The 16,810-nt window shown below is 43.5% G+C and overlaps 1 protein-coding gene across 1 annotated transcript; it reads right to left on the bottom strand.

Annotated features, from left to right (window-relative positions):
- Positions 1-2,762: 2,762 nt before the first annotated feature.
- LOC117833487 (1-acyl-sn-glycerol-3-phosphate acyltransferase PLS1) lies at positions 2,763-8,432 on the bottom strand. Its single transcript, XM_034712996.2, has 11 exons — positions 8,167-8,432; positions 7,502-7,624; positions 6,684-6,723; positions 6,492-6,565; positions 6,348-6,407; positions 5,554-5,631; positions 5,318-5,476; positions 4,290-4,415; positions 3,980-4,072; positions 3,769-3,852; positions 2,763-3,244 (listed from the first exon to the last, which is right to left on the bottom strand). The coding sequence occupies exons 1-11, from the start codon at positions 8,245-8,247 to the stop codon at positions 3,038-3,040; spliced, it is 1,125 nt and encodes a 374-aa protein (XP_034568887.1). The 5' UTR covers positions 8,248-8,432; the 3' UTR covers positions 2,763-3,037.
- Between the last annotated feature and the right edge of the window lie 8,378 nt (positions 8,433-16,810).

The raw sequence follows: 16,810 nt of genomic DNA on the forward strand, positions 1-16,810 counted from the left end.
ATGAGATATGGATTAAGGTAATCACTGGATAAAGGTGTAGACCTATAATTATTCCAAACTTTGATATTGGGTACGCAGTAGTAGTAGTACTAGAGTACCACCTTGTGTATGGCCAATATATAAGGTTTTGGAATATTATGTTATTTTAAATTGATAAGGTAGCACTTGTATTTTGCATAAAAATAAGCATGTTAGGCAATGTCTATCCTTTATTGCTTAATTATTTTTAAATATAATTCTGCTTGAATTAAGCTCATTGATCATATGTCATGATGTTTGGTGCTTAATTAATGTGAATTACTATTGTTAAATTGCAAGAAATAAAATTTTGCAATAATAACAAGTTTTCTAAGTGTATATAGGGAATGCACAGAGGCATACACATTGAACACAGCAAAATAAAAATCCAGTGCTTGTTTGGTTTGGAATGGAACATGAATTAACAATACAATAAGGGCTCCTTTGGAAGGACTTCTCGCGCAGGTCTCGGCATGCGGAGCCGGAGCTGGAGCCGCTACTTTTTCTTCTACGCCATGCAGCCTTAAAACGGCTCCGACTCCTCCTGCGGATGGCTAAAAACGGCTCCGGCGTCGTAACCGTTTGGTGCGGCTCCAGCTTCTCTATGCTCCGGCAAGCGTGCGGAGCCGGAGCCCTCCCAAAGGAGCCCTAAATCATGTGACGTTGCAGCGGCAAATTACTAGGAAGCCTGAGGGGCTTTATGTGAATTCACTGCTAGCCTGGCCTTTCCAGCCTGATAGGCCCATTCCGGCCCTGTAGATCCATGCGGGCCCGAGTCATTGGGGAGAGCGGCAGTTCGGGTTTGCCACCCCTTCCCACTTTGCCGCCGCCGCCTGTTGGCCGTCGAGGAGACGGCTCTCGCAGAGTCGCTGCCCCTGCGAGACCGGGCTCGCTCGCCCCTGCTGTTCCGCCGGTAATGTGTGGCCGGCCATGAGGCTTGGGGGCAGTAGCCCCTGGTGGGGATGCGCGCGGAGCGCTTGATGCGGCCGACGGACGAGCAAGGCCTGCTGCGATACGCATGTAGATGCATGGCGTTGCAGGCCCCTGTCAATTATTTGCTGCGGCCAGCAGCAACTTGGGCGGAAGCGTTCGGAACTGAAGGTATGCCATGGATTGGGAAATTGTTCTTTCGCATGGCGCTTATCTGTTGGTGCAGATGAACTCTTCCTTTGATCTTGTTTCTGCTTGTTTGCCGGAGCATCAACTATCCTGCGTGTTTGTGGATTAGCGATGCAAAAGCAAGTTTGACTAATAATGTAAAGACAAGCTGAACTCAAGAGAAGATTCATGTTCGAATGGCCTTTTGATGTTTTCTCTTGCAAATTCGGTGTGTGATTGCCTGTTCGTGATGCAGACGTGTTGCGAGATTCTTGTTCGATGCATCTATTGGCCTCCTATGTGCGTTGGTCTTGGATTCCTGTGCCTGTGTTCTTGCCGTGGGAATATAGGCATCAAGTAGAGATTTTTGAGACTAATTTGTCTCTGTTTTGAATATGCCTGCACATACTCAATTAGAGATGCAAGAGTAAGAAAAAGAGAAATGTAGAGACATATTGAGATGGACGCCGGCAGTCTCCATTTTCGTTGTCTTCTGTTCTTGATTTGGCCGATTAACTACTAATCATGTGCTAATCACGTGGTTAGGACTAATTGATCACATCTCTAATTATTGCTGACAACGCCATCCATGCCCCCGACCCTGGGCAAGGGCATCAGGCGACACCATCATCGGACGGTGCCGGACTTGCGATGGCGTCGTCAGCGGCCAGCGCGGCCTGCCGGACAACCCCGAACGCCGCCCCGCGAGCGCTCCAGTCTGGCCCACACGGCTGCCGCCGAAGAGGAGGGAGGGTTCCCCGTTGACCGGTTGTCGGTAGAAGATGCATGCAGATGGAGCCAGTCAACCGAAGAACAATGCAGGGGGTGCAGTGCCTTCCACCGCCCAGCTCTTCCATGCCATGACTGCGACGACGCTGCAGTGCTAGCATGGTTCATTTTCAGGATTGAAGCATGCCCTTGTTGGCCAGCTAAATCTGAATCCTGAACCTGCATGCAGTGATATGTGCTGGCTACTTCAAGTTGTGATGCAGCAAGATGATTCTGAACAATTCAGAGTTGTTGTCCTCTGCACCATTCTTGCTGGCTGCTGACGTTTTGTTCGGCGCAGAGATGGAGTCAGCGTGGCCACCTGCCATGCTTTGTTCAGTTGGTTTGTGATGGTCTCAAGTTTGAGCAACCCTGAACCTGCAAACTGCAAAACCGTCCACCTGAATCCTGCATCGCAAAGCATGGTCCACATTGTTTGTTTGGCCTGCTGAATCTGAACCAACTGGAACAGCGGGTCTCATCCAAAATCAGGATGCCAATTGCGTTCCAGAAGCCGGCTGGCCACTGCACCTGCACCATATACTAAAAGCGTCCCCGTTGTTCCTGAATCTCAATATGAAAGATTAATTTGAATTTGAATTTCTGCATGTTTGCTTAACTTTATGTACACTACTAGCAGCTGGCCCCTGCAGCAGTTCAGATTGCTGCTCCCGTTATGCGGAAAAAGCTGCGCAACTTTCTCCAGGTGACAGCGTCAGTGTGAGTTGACAGACATTCCTGCAGGGGACATTGGCCATGCCACCAACTGAACAGCCGGTCAGTAGGATCAGCCGGTCAGCAACTGAACATTGGCCAAAACATATACTGCCGCAGTTTCTGACTGCTTCAACACAGGCTTCACAGGAGAAGATGCAAAGTTTAACTAATGCATAACAAAATCACTAGTGACTTCCACAAAAGGTGGGGTGGGTAAAAGTACCAATGAATTCATATCCTACAGTTTCGCTGCCAAAGAAAAGAAAAGAAAACAACTCCCTTCCCAGCATACCAAATACAAGAATACCGCTTCCTGTTGGGTACATCAACTTGTGTCCTAGCCCACACAGACCCTCAAATTTGGTGCCTGTATGAATTTAATCAGCAGCCAGTTTGGTGGATTGTCTTTTAGCAGACCCAGACTACCGTTGCCTCATCATTCTTTCTTCACCCGGTTGCGTGCCGCCCTTGCTGAGCTCGACCGCTCCGCCTGGGAGAACATGATGAACACATGCATAACCCCTGTCACGAGGGCCATCCCGGCAGCGGTGAACGCTACGCCTCTCCATGTCGATAGGAGCTGCGTCCACTTGAAGAATTGGATGGCACCAAATAAAAGGAGGCATGCCCAAAACAGGGTCACCTGTTCCATCAGAAGAAATAGGGAATCAGTTAGTTGCCAGGGACATGCTAAACTGCTGACACATTTAGAGATGGCATGTCAATTTGGTTAAAGCAAATCTTTTGAGCTATGACATGGCTAGCTAAATCATACAGTTTTTGAACAAAAGATGGGTTTCCTGCAACAATGCAACTGCAGGAGGTTTCCGCAAGGCAGTACAACCACCTCTTCTATGGCCCAAAACCCAATTCCTAAATTAGTACTTCATTTTCTTGGCTGCGCAGGGTCATGTATCAATAGCATCAAGATTCTACATAATATTTGTTTGACTTAGGTAACCTGACCCACCAGCAAAAGCAACCCACCAGCAAAAGCACCCTGCTTCAAGCACATTTACACAAAACCACCAATTGCCCATGGCAGCAAGACCAACTTTTCGCGATCAGCAAAGACAACTATCACTAAAGCATTTGAGGGTGCCATTGCCAGTAATCATGCTGTTGCAGATTATATTTGTATAACATGCTATTGTATTGAGGTTTTACCAGCAATGATTTCACCGGACGACCAATTGGTCTAATCTCCTCATCAAATGTGCCTGTTGCCAAGTGCTTATCCAGTAAGGCATCCTGTAGCAGAAAGGGAGACAGATAGTATGTACTTGAGAATTAGTTGGTCGAACATAGATGAAGAATTTTAATTTTCAACAAGCTCCAACCAAAACACGTCTGAAAATAACTATAGATAGTTCAGTACCTTAGCTACAAAAATGTCTTTGCACCATTTTGAAACATCCTCATCTGACTTTGGCATCTCACTCATTGCATGACGTTTCATGCGAACATGTATCTAGAGGGAAAAAAATTGTAGTAATTTGTTTAACATCACAATAAGTAATTGAGCATCTGAGCATTGAAATTTGCAATTTAGATTGTACTGTGTCCAATTTGATTTTAAGACACTTTAGTGATACTGAAAAATAATAAATTCAATTTAGTGTTTAGTTGATACAACTCTGTTTCCGTATTGATCTGCCTTCAGATATTCATTGAGTTAGCAAACTTACCACTGACGGTTGCCCTTTCAAAATCCGCAGCATTGTTGGTTGAGGTGAATCTTTGGGAACTATGACAGTTGTGTCATAAATGGCTGGAACAAAATCTCGCATAATACTCACAGCAGATACGAATCCCTGGAATTTTCCACAAGAGTATCAGTACATAGCTTTATTGCAAAACATTGAAGTGGTGCCAGATAAGAGGCAAATGCATGATACAACTATAGTTTCTTGATAACTACTCCCTCTGTCCCAAAAAACAAGTTATTCTAGGTTTCTCCTAAATCAAACATTTTTAAGTTCGACCAAGTTTATACAAAAAACTAGAAATGTTTATGATGCGAAATAAGTGCCATTAGATTCATCATGAGATATATTTTCATAATATACCTATCTGATGCCATAAACGCTGATACTTTTCTCCATAAATTTGGTCAAAGTTAAGAAAGTTTGACTTAAAGACAAACCTAGAATGACTTGTTTTTTGGGACGGAGGGAGTATTGTCCATAACTGTCGAGAATAGATTACTCAGCCATTCCATAAAATCAAGAAAGTAGTCCGTATTCATTACTTTACGTACTAGAGCCATATGTTCCCAACAAATACTACTCTGAAATGTTGTGTTCGAACCTCAAGATTATCCTTTTAGCTTTATGATTGTAGTTGTGTCATCAATGTACAAAAAGGCTGATTTTTTCCCTACATGTTTGCATGTATAAGTAACTGGAACCAACAGATATGTTAAGTTCTACATGCAGTCATTGCACTGCTGACAGTTATTGTGATTATACTCAAAACATTATGAGGGATGAATTCTGTCAACGAACTAAGGAAAATGAATTCTGTCAATGAACTAAGAAAAAGGTAACTTCAAATCATATGAACAATGTAGCTTTTGGGAGTATGCGAAGTTACATTTTGAAATTAGAATCACACATTACATCTGTTATGTACAATACAACAGAAGGCTAATGTAGTAAAAGTTCTTGTTCATTTGCAACGTTAGAATCAATTCAAAGAGAGAACAGTGATGTACCTTGGTGCGTGGAATAAGTACATTTCGCGGAGCTGGTAAGCCCTGTGAAGCTGCATACTCCTGAGCTGCAAGAAGCTTTGCTGGAGTAAAGCGAGTACCCTCAACGAAAAGGGCTAGCCAAAATGGTCTAGGGAAGTCATTCAACCTTTGGAGGCCCCACTATAATCAAGATTTACAAGATCACTAGGTGAAAAAGGAAAACTAAAATTTCTTGTACATAAAAGGTGGAGAGTTACCTTTAGTGTCTTTTCATCCTTTGCCCAGCTCCTCTCCAAAAAGAGGTATTCTGCAAACCACATGGACCAGCCAATAACCTGCAGAAAGTGATAAAGATGACTTACAGAATATTAAAGCGTGACCCACCTACTGTAAGCCTCTAGCAGAGATAACGCAAGTAGGATCTGAAACCTGGCATGTTTGCTTCACTTGCTGCTAGTGCATGAATGCCTTATAAACATAAATGGATCCTACCATAAATGTAAGCTAACTTCCACATAACTGAACCTAATGATGGCTATATATTCATTTTTTCTTACCAAAAGTATACTATCTGGACTTAGTTCTATCATTTTATTTCCAGATCTACCTGCTATTCCACATTGATCAACTCCGTGAAATAGGTAATGGTACTTGACTACTTGTCGAAACACTTTTGCTTCTCAGTTAGTACACGCTGGACCTCAATAGCTAACATAAAATAAGACTCGGTCCAGAAAAAAATAAAGTACTATCAATTTCAGTCAGGCCGTACTTGATACAGTTAGTGCAGTTGTATAGCAAGAACAAATCTTTAAGCAATTTTGCTTGGGAACATTACAATGTAATATGCTATCCTAATTACTTGATACTAGACAAGCAAGTTTCGACCAAATGTATTCGTCTATGTTGCTTACTTATGTCACAAATAACTTTCTGACACGTGCTTTACAATTAATGGCACTAGCCAACCAAGTAGACCAATCACAAGAGCTCGGGCATGAGATAAATTTTAAGTTACATGCTACAGAAAAATACATATGAGCCAACTCACTGGAAGAAACTTTGATGACTTCTTCATCACAGCAAGTGTACTTCCAAGGCATCCCGAGCGCTGAACACATAACCAGAGCAGAAAAAGAAATCAATAAGCTAAACAAGTTTGTAACAGCAATTCAGAAAGATGGGAGGTAACAACCTGCGCCAATATCCATCCAATAAGCCAGTCAATATCACTACGATGATTTGATATGATGAGTGCATGCTCTTTACCTACAGAATTATTCAGATAAACTTGTAATCCAACTCTAACATTTTTCTTAAGCTGGCATGGCAGTTAATGTAAGCACCAGCAATTTGAGTAACAAAATCTTAAAATTTGGATCCTTACCCATTGATCGGTAAGTTTCCTCATCGGCATGCAGTTGTACCTGCAGAACATGAACTGAATTTATATTGTGATAAAAATTGCTTCGAAAAAATCGTTGAACATTAAGTTCGTATGTTAAGTACTTATTAAGAAGTATTTTCATTTAGATTTACTCATGAAAAGTTAGAGAACAGCAGCCTCAATTAGCAGTCCAATTGTTTTACACATAACATAGTTATGTAAACATTAAGTCATCGCAATACAATTTACCATAATTTGTCTAATAGTATACTTCCATAATACATCAGGGAAAAAAAACCACCTTCATAGTTTGACAAGCCACACTGCCATAGCTATCTTTCTTTTCATCTTTACAGACTTATCAGTTCATGCATAACACATCATACTCAACTCTAGCTAAGGTAGGTTGTCTATCTTTATCAACGCCCCTAACAGGCTAACAGTTATGTTGTGTTAGTCCTTGGGACTGCATTTTCTGAACTTGATGTGTGAGAGCTAAGTTCTTGAAACCGCTTTGCTTACTTTCTTCGGCTTGACATATCCATCTACCAGATTCTGTTAGGGTGTAACGCTGAAAATAGCTGCTTCGCTCAGCTCGTTCATAAATGCTAGCTAGTTCCACTGGATAACATTTCCAAAACACGACAAATGACACGTACAAGTAAGGTTGACTAGCAAACCGACAAAATGATGCAATCTCATTCTCATGGCGCGAATGCAACTTTAACTCCTAATGTAACGGCAGAAACAAGTTAAAACTAATATAGAAATGCAATGAGAAATAAAAATCTGCTTTGCTGCTGACCACATCTACATACCTTGACACCTGCCCACCAGTCCACAACCCAAACCAGCTGAAGCCACAGCAGCTCGGCCAGGAATCTGTTGATCCGCCGGTAGAAGCTCTTTGAGAAGGGCCTTATTGTCACAAATAGGATGGCCTGAAAATTTCCGGACAGATACAAACAGATCAAGAAATGTTGAGTGGTGGGTGTCTTATTGTGTAGTTCATGTCATTACCAGATCAATAGCAGTAAGTTTTGATCGTATCAATAGAAAGTTTGCAGTTTTGAGTACAACTATCATTCTTAGCCGCAGTCAAGGAAATTTCTGAATTATACTTTACAGAAGCATTATACTACCACGAAAATTAACAGACCCAGATGAAGCTTTTCCCCCTAAAAGACACATCTTTGAGTGAAAAGACGAGTGGAATCATCAGGACGAACGAAATCCCAGAGGGCAACCGTGACAATCCGTGTCTAAAAAGATCAAATCTTTCAGTAAAACACGCGATCAGTCCAGATTAACCTGCGACGCGCAACCATCGTTCAGGCATCCAACAAAGACGTCTGGACCCATGTCTTGAAAGGGAAAAAATCAAATCTTTTGCTAATTCGCATCAGATCAGCCCGTCCGCTCAAAGAGGAAAATGGAAAACAAATCGAGCTGAGCGGCTCCGGTGGGGTGGGAGGCTGGATACCTGGATGGTGTTGACGATGAGGCCGGAGAGGAGGAAGAGCAGGCCGAGGGGGAGCACGACGAGCACGAGCGGGATCGCCATGTCCGACCGGCGCCGCCGCTTCCAATCTCGGAGGTGGGGTCCGGCGGGAGGCGGCGGTGGAGAAGCTGCGGCGCGGCGCTCCTTCCCCGGCGAGGGCGGCTCGGTCGGCGAGCTGCGGTGGGCGGAGGCGGCTCCGCCGGCGACGAGGAGGACGGGGCACGCGAGGCGGATTCGGAGGTTTTTATTATAGAGGGGGTGTGGTGGATGGATGAGCGCTGGGAGGCAGGCGATGGAGTGAAGCGGTCCATGGTTGGCAACACGAGAGAGATGGTGTGACACGTCGGATAACTCATTTTCCAGAATTTTTTTTTTTGGATTTTTCACTTTCATTTTTGTTTTTAGAGGGGACCTTTTTATCTAGTACTCCTATAGGTGGCAAATGCAAGGTTCCTGATAAATATGATTTAATTTTATAGGTCATTTTCTAAAAAAAATGTTTGGTTTGGTTTGAAACTATTTTCGAGTTCACGGGAACGAAAGGCTCCAGAATGAAGAAGTTACAACCTCAAATCCAAAATATGTGTGAAAATGCGGAACATGTCTTGGGCTAATGTAAGGAGAGAAATAAAGATGGCAAAAGGCTCTCTTTATTCATGCGTTTTGTACATGTGGCAAATTCTGTTAGACAACGTCTTGCATAAAAGAAATTAGTTGTTCTAGATGAGGCGTGTAGAACTCTTTTTTTTTTTTGAGCTAATGCTGTCATCAAAGTCACCGAAGAAACGTGTAGTTTGGCTGTATGAACGCATCAGGGCGTGTCACCAGTGGCAAATCATGAGGTCCTAATCAGCGTGTACGTTTGATCTGCACGCTGGAAAACGACACCAACAGAAAGAAAGAAAGAAAGAAAAGCTAGGGAACAACGTTTGCATGAACTCTTGCACATTCTCAAACAAGAATATAAACCCTTTTTTTCTTTTAAGTTCTTTTTTATGGATTTTTTCCTTAAAGTAATTTGTGCATTTCCATCAACTTTTTCCGTTTTTTGGTTTGCAAATAATACGTTTTGCATTCCCCAAATGGCCTCATTGTTTGTAAAATGTTTTACAGATCGTTAGTTCTAGACGAAGAGTAGGCACCTCCTAATGAAGTGGAAGTTATATTTTTGTAGTTTATATTTAAAAAAAAGTGAAACACTGGCACTAGTGGAAGTTATATAGGCCTTGTTTAGTTCCCAAATTGGGAGTGACAAAGTTTGCATTTTACTATAAATGCGCAACTGTAGCATTTCGTTTGTATTTGTGAATTATTGTCCAAATATTGACTAATTAGGCTCAAAAGATTCGTCTCATAAAGTACAACAAAATTGTGTAATTAGTTTTTGATTTCGTCTACATTTAGTACTTCATGCATGTACCACAAGTTTGATGTGACGAGAAATTTTCTTTTTACATAGTGACAAAGTTGGGATTTTGGGAGACTAACAGGCCCATATTTTACATATACCATGTGATCTGCCCCTGCCACTGACAGTCCGGGATGGCCGAAAAAAGGAATACAGCTAACCAAAAAGGACAAAATAGGTGAGGTCATCACTCTACTGGTCAGGACAAGGAGGTGACTCGGACAGGCGAGTGAATGTTGCCTTCATTTTCCCATCAATCTTGGCAGGTATTTGTTGGTGAGCCGCCGCTAGCTCGAGTAAAATGAATGGCCTGAATCCCGATCCAGCATCTACCCGTGCTCCCTGCCAAGAATCCAAGGTGAATGTGAATTATCTGGCCATGGTTCATGGCACAGTGTTCGGAACTTTGGTTGAAAATCGGTGGGTTTTTTCTGTCTATTTGGATGGGTAATTTCGATGGGATGAATTTTTTTTCCAAAATTTCATATTATCAAAATTTGAAAAATAAAATAAAATAAAAATTCCCCTGGTTTTAATTTTATAGGATTCCTAGCTTCCACTCAGAAAAAAATCTTTTAAAATATGGTAGAGCCAATCCTGCCATGTAGTACCACCACAGAAGGATATTGTTCTCTTCATGATCCAAACAGTTGTGCGCAACGCATGTGTAAAACACAACTAATTAGTACAACACTATTGTAGCGGGAATTAGCATTAGCGTACATTGGTAAAACATGGTAGAGGGGTTTGGATGGAGAGACCTCGTTGTTTCCATCAGGAGGCGGTTCAACTAATTAAAGGCTAAGATAATTTTGAATTATTTGATTACTCCGCCAAGCTCAAAGGTCGTCACATCCAAGCGACACAACCCAAACCGTTCAACCGTCTCTGCCTCCGACAACGATGTGGGTACGCACCTAGTTGACACAATCCAATCTCAACAAAGAGCTCTTAAACTTATTTTTTTTGCTTCAAATTAAAGCACTTAGAAGTCTGTATATGTTTGTACTGCGAAATCCAAATCAGCATATATTCACAATCCAGTTTAACGAGCATATATATACTTCTTAATTTTCCATGAAGTAGAAGAATATATTCAGGAGCAATGATTTCCAAAAAAAAATCTTAATCTAACAAGCATACTTCTGGTGGATGAGTATGTTGTTGTGGTGTGATCGTGAACTTGATCACGTCAGTTCACATTGATGTGCATGTTAAGACTAATTGCTCTTTATCATGTCAGTTCACACTAACTTTAGACTGCGTGCGGAAAAAGGGTATGATAATGGCGACAGCACGCCGCATTGAAGTAAACAATACCCTATCTTTCTGAAAGCAGAGATAGTGGTAGGTAGGGGCGGATCCCGGGCTGAGCTATTGAATCACGCCCAAAACGCTCTAATCTTGTCTCCTAAGTCTCATTTTGTAAGGTTATACACCACATATGTTAAAGGGACTCCATGGTCTCGCCCCGAGCTGCAGCCCGGACCCTAGATCCACCCCTGGTGGTAGGGACAAGTGAGGGCGGATTTTCAAAAGCTTGCATTTGGATATTTCAGACTGCAGTACTACACATACAGTTGTAGTGCACATAATGGTATTGTGGCATTTTTCTGCTCCCATTTTGAAACCCAAATTGCCATAGGATGAAATGAACAAAAACACTCAATAGTCGGAACCTGCAAATTTTTTCAGGATATTTACTTTACTCGTTCAGTCCCACTTCCACACACCCTGTCAATCTGAAGACATGCCATTTTTATTTCAAAATCAGTATGACTCTACGGCAACCTAGACTTGTACCGTGCATGCCATGATCCGCAGCCTTACCTTTTAGCGGCGTGCCTGCGTCCGCACGATTGCACGCCTCAAGCAATTCCGCATGTCACTGTTCTATCTGGACAGAACCGTGCCATGGATAGGCACGCTCGCCTGTAGAGTATGATGTGCTTTCACGTGAGTATGTTGTGGTGGATGAGTATGCTGCAGTCATTAACTTGATGCGCTTCTCAGTATTCAGGTAGGAAAGCTTTGCTGTGCTCCCACAGTCCAGCTCCATGGTATATGCAAATGAAAGTTTGTATGCCATTGTCGAGTGATGACCCTCTTTGTCAGATTTTACTAGCTGTCGAATTCAGGTGAAAATGCATTCATGTGTGCAAAATAGGCATGTTGGAATTTTTCTTTCCCTCTTGGGATGATCAAATCATAGTCACCGCCTGACCAACTGTAGAGCGCCGTTTTAACCAAGCAGCAGGGTCACAGGGAAGACAGCGCATAGCCCTGCGTCTCCTCCGCCCCGCGTGAGCAGAGCGCCACCGCCACCGGGATCTCCTTGCTTCGGCCTCCTCCGCTCCTACCAGCCTTAGATCTAAGCTCCTCTCCGCACACCCATTCCATCCATCCCAGCTACGGCTTCCCAAACAGAGCGTGCAGGGAGCCTCCCCATTGGCAGTCATCGTCCATCCGCCGGAGGCATTGTGTTGCGCCACCACACCCGCTCAGGAGCTCCATCGCCCGTCCGCACTCCACACAAGCCGTGAGGTTCCCTCCCCCGCAGTTGACGCCAAGCTTCGCCTCCCATCAAGTTGCAACCGGCAGCCTCTCATCCACACTCGGCGCAGCTTCCTCCAGCTCACCATGTGAGCAGGTGAGGCCCGTCCATGCTCGGGCCGCCGCCTATTGCGGTAGCCGGCGACCCCTAGGTTGCGTGGTCGCTGATTATTGTCGTGCCCGGCTACTACAGCTTCAATAGACATGGCCAGCCGGTAGCTAACCCCGGAGCTAGCCCCTACGCTCCTCTGCAGCAGATGGTTGATGTTGCCCCCTTCTAGCAAAGGGCTGATGGCCACCAAGGATCCGCATGCTACGAACAATGAGAAGGGTGACATTGGCAAGCAGACATTCCCTTCCAACAAAGAGCTAACAGTACACCACCAATCCACATCAATATTCCAGTTTCGACTGTCTGCACCGATGCAACCTCGATCGCAATTGCTGCCATCGACAACAGCTTGGTAGGATGCGGCCCAGCCACTCCATTTCTACCGGTGCTGCAGCCACCCTCTCTACCAAGGGCTTCAACACCAACACCGGCTAGCTCCGTTGACGTGTTGCTCCAAAATGATAGCAACACAAACACACAAATGGGCAGGGAGACAGCTCCAAACGATGATCATCCGCAAGCCAGCATGATGCCGGGGTGTGGCTAGCCTCTTCACTACCCCACCACGCCTAGTGCTTCAACTCCCAGAGCTAGAGCTACAGAGACCTCCAACACCTCCAATGGCTCCTCCAACGCCGGTGAGGCACTTTTAATATGTCCTCGGTTCGACGTAGCTCACGTCTCTCCACCACTCGTCCGATGACTCAAATGCAACGAGCTCAGCGTAATCTTTGTTGCAAGCTTGGGCTTCTGAATGATGAGCCTCAACCAATTGAGGCTGCACTACAAGAGTTCCTCGCCACATTCAATGGCCCCCCAGCAGCGGAGGCGACAGCTGCTCTGAACGAGATGTTCAACCTTGACGATGGCAAGGCCTATGCGATGATTAATGCCCTAATCGGCATGGTTGGGGAGGGCATTGATGATCTACAAGAGGTAGCGGAAAATGCAGCTATTTGAGGTCCATAATACAAGCTAATGCCACCCATGAGTGCACCTAGCGCCTCATGTAGTAGACATGTGGCGGTTGACGGTGATGTTGAGTTGTGAAGTTTGTGATGGTTGATTGGTGTGTAGCATTGGAGTAGTGGCTTGGAGTTTGTAGCGTTTTGAGTGGTGCAGCGCGTGTTTGTCGTAGTTGCTTAGAGTTGGGTTCTTATTATTATTTTTATTTATTGTATTGCTCAATCTAGGTTTCCATCTTCCTTTTAATATAATCGGCAGCTTTTGTGTCTGGTTCGTTTAAAAAAACATTGTTTTAACCGCTCGAGAGTTTTTGGATGATCTGTTTGCATCCATAGCTTACCTTCTGGTTCATTAGGACAACAAAGTTCACCGCAGGCTCTTGATGCCGGCACAAGGGAGCCATGAAAAGTTGAAAACTAGTACCTGAGTGAAATTTCTTCAAATCTGCACAGTGCCTCTTTTAAACTAGTCAGAATCATGCAATTTTCAGAGGTGTCGCTCAACGTCCACACACGCTTGCTTCTCTGAAGATGGCTTGCTTCTCTGAAGATGCAGCTTGTGCTCTCACAGTCCACAGAGGCGATGGGAGAGTGCTCCAGTGTGGGGCCGCGCGCCGCCGTCAGCCGGAGCTGGAGACTATCCATGCCGCTCACAGCCCTAGCTAGTACCTATCACTCGGAGATGCTCCGCCCCCGTGACCTAGCCCCTGGGACGAGAAGAGTGCCTGCAAACTGCAACTCATTCATCTGCAAGACTGCAACACATTTTTAGATACTTCTGCAGATTGTCCCATGAAACTGGGCATCAATTTCTTCACTGGATGGTTGTGCAGTGAAGACCGGAGACGAGTCTGACAGCTAAACAAGAACAAATGGCTCTGTAGTCTCAATAAAAAAAAAGAACAAATGGCTCTGTAGAAGCAGTGCATTCTGATTCTGGTTCGTCGAGAGATAAATGACAATCATGTGAGATTTGTATGTACAGAGAAGCAGAGCATGTGTGGATGTGAACAAATATCTTTCCAAAATTTCAGGATTGTGTGATTCGAATGCGTGGAATTTAGAAACGGCAAGAGTATGTACTGTTTCAGTTTTCAGAGAAGCAGCATATGTTCATGTGAACAAACATCCTGAATTGCAGGATTCTGAGTCGGCCTACATCATACAGAGATGGCCAGGAACACATGGAAGAATTGTACATATTTGAGAACTGAGATCATATATGTCACATCAACCTGATGATTGAATGCTAAACCTCTGCACTCCACAGTGCAGACTGCAGTCTATTGTTTGATCCATTTATTCCTTTTGATTGATTTTACAGTCTGTTGTGTTGATCCATGTATTCCTTTTGAATTATGTAGCAGAAAAACACACTCTGGCACCCTTTGGAGCACGGGTATTTTTCCTGAATTTTTTCTGGACTGATTTTCTTTTCGTACCAAATTCCTGCAAATTTCCCATGGAATTTCCACCTTCCAAATAGGCTCTCAACTGAAGTCCTTTTACTATGCTTGTGTACATATTTCAGTGTAACTGTGTAAGAGACATGGTAATAGACAGGATTCTAGATTTTAAGTTGTGCATGCCTTTTTGGTACACCGGATCTCTGCAAAGAATCTTTGGATGTTCATTGTCATCTGAAAGCAAGACCTGAATGTTCCATGAAACATAATTTTGGATTATGCATGCACAGAGATTATTGCTTAGAAACTGACTAACTGGTATAGTACACACAGGTTTACACCTACTCTGCTAATGCCTTCTGGTGCACATATCCATGAGTTTTCATGGTATCCTCAGATTTTCTATGGTAGAGTAACCGTTGCTACTGTGATTACTGAGATGAAATACAAGCTCGGAAAAGAGCAATAAGGATCAAATTTGCTGTCGTCAACCTGAAGTGCCTGCTGCTGCAAACTCCCTCTTCATTCTCGAAGGGAACCATGAACACCTCAAGAAAGGATAGGCGAAACACGATTCTGACCCAAAAACTTCGTAGCGATAACAATAATCAAGATATCGTCAGACACTCGTCTTGATGCCATGTTTGCCTTGAAATTGCGAATACCCATGGATGAACTACTATATCGGAGTCTCAAATTCTTCGAATCTGTACAGTTCCCTCTTTGCAACTCCCAGCATTCCTTGTACAGAGAATTTGTTCTTAATCAGGTACAGAAAACTGCAGGCTTGTACAGAGAATGCATCAGCCAACCACCAGGCGCATCTTGCTACCGTGCTGGAAGCCTGCCTGCAACTGCAGATTCAGATGTTCAACTGCAACATCAGAACAGCGAAGACTGAAGAAGTCTGACAGAGCTAGCCGAGAACAAAATGGTTCCGTCACTGTGTGCTCTGTAGAAACCAGAAAGCAGTGCATGCTGATTCCGATTTGTGAAAGAGAGAAATTACAATTATGTGCAGTTTGTGGAAGGATTGTTTTTTTGGCTGCTAATGAGAGACAGATTGAGTACAAGAGGCCTCCTGCAGGGAAAGAAGATGGAATTGCCATGTTAACAATCGTGAGCTATGAAATGATCTAGCGATAGAATCAACAGCTCATCTTTTCTTGAATTGTGAATTCTCTCAAACCTGCTGGGAGTAAGGTGTTTGGGAGGAGGGGGCTAAATTTTTTAGCCCCCGTCACATCGAAAGTTTGGACACTAATTAGGAGTATTAAACCTAGACTAATTACAAAACTAATTACACAATCCCTAGGCTAAATCGCGAGACGAATCTATTAAGCCTAATTAGTCCATGATTTGACAATGTGGTGCTACAGTAACCATTCACTAATGATGGATTAATTAGGCTTAATAGATTCGTCTCGCGATTTAGTCTAGGGGTTCTGCAATTAGTTTTGTAATTAGTTTATATTTAGTCCTCCTAATTAGTATCCGAACATCCGATGTGACAGGGCTAAAGTTTAACTTCCTCCTCCCAAACACCTCCAAAGACACAGCTGGAAGTCTGGAACGAGCTAGGATGAGCTCCTCCCCTCTTCTCTTTTTTGCTTCTCTTGTAAATATTTCCCTTTTTTTCTATTAATAATCTTAACCCTTGCCCCTCCTAGATAGATCCACTATTAATAATCGATAACGAATAACACTTAACCATACGAACCACTTAGATAGATCCAACATTGTGATGCAACTTATTATCACATCAGTTTTTGTGTTTTTTTTCTGCAGTAAAAATCTTTTTTCTCGAACATAAAGATGCAAGACCGGCTACACTTTTTGATGTCGGGCGGATGGCCTGGCTATCTTATCTGCTAGTCCTATTGGTAGCCATGGGCAGCTTGATGTGCTTCCTGGTGACTGTTTCTCCAGAGAAATTCAGATGTTCGATACACGATTTGTAGTTTTTTTTTTAACTAACCAGCTGGTTGCTGTATATGAACGCAGCTTCATCTTATTTGGGGTGCTAACACGTGACAAACAGGGTAACCAAACATATTATGCCAAGTTTTACCGACTAAGGTCAGTCTAAGTGGAAGTTTCACGAAGAGTTTTATAGATATTAAATTTCATGTCACATCAGCAATTTTGCTAACTTGGTAAGGAGTTTCATCATCTATGAGAG

The sequence above is a fragment of the Setaria viridis genome, chromosome 8 (assembly GCF_005286985.2).
Source record: "Setaria viridis chromosome 8, Setaria_viridis_v4.0, whole genome shotgun sequence".
Taxonomy (NCBI): Eukaryota; Viridiplantae; Streptophyta; class Magnoliopsida; order Poales; family Poaceae; genus Setaria; species Setaria viridis.

Excerpts from the sequence above, each read along its gene's own strand:
- LOC117833487 (XM_034712996.2), bottom strand. The coding sequence starts at position 8,247 with ATGGCGATCCCGCTCGTGCTCGTCGTGCTCCCCCTCGGCCTGCTCTTC. Across the intron at positions 7,625-8,166 it reads TCATCGTCAACACCATCCAG|GCCATCCTATTTGTGACAAT; the intron begins GTATCCAGCCTC and ends GGAAATTTTCAG. Across the intron at positions 6,724-7,501 it reads ACTGGTGGGCAGGTGTCAAG|GTACAACTGCATGCCGATGA; the intron begins GTATGTAGATGT and ends CATGTTCTGCAG.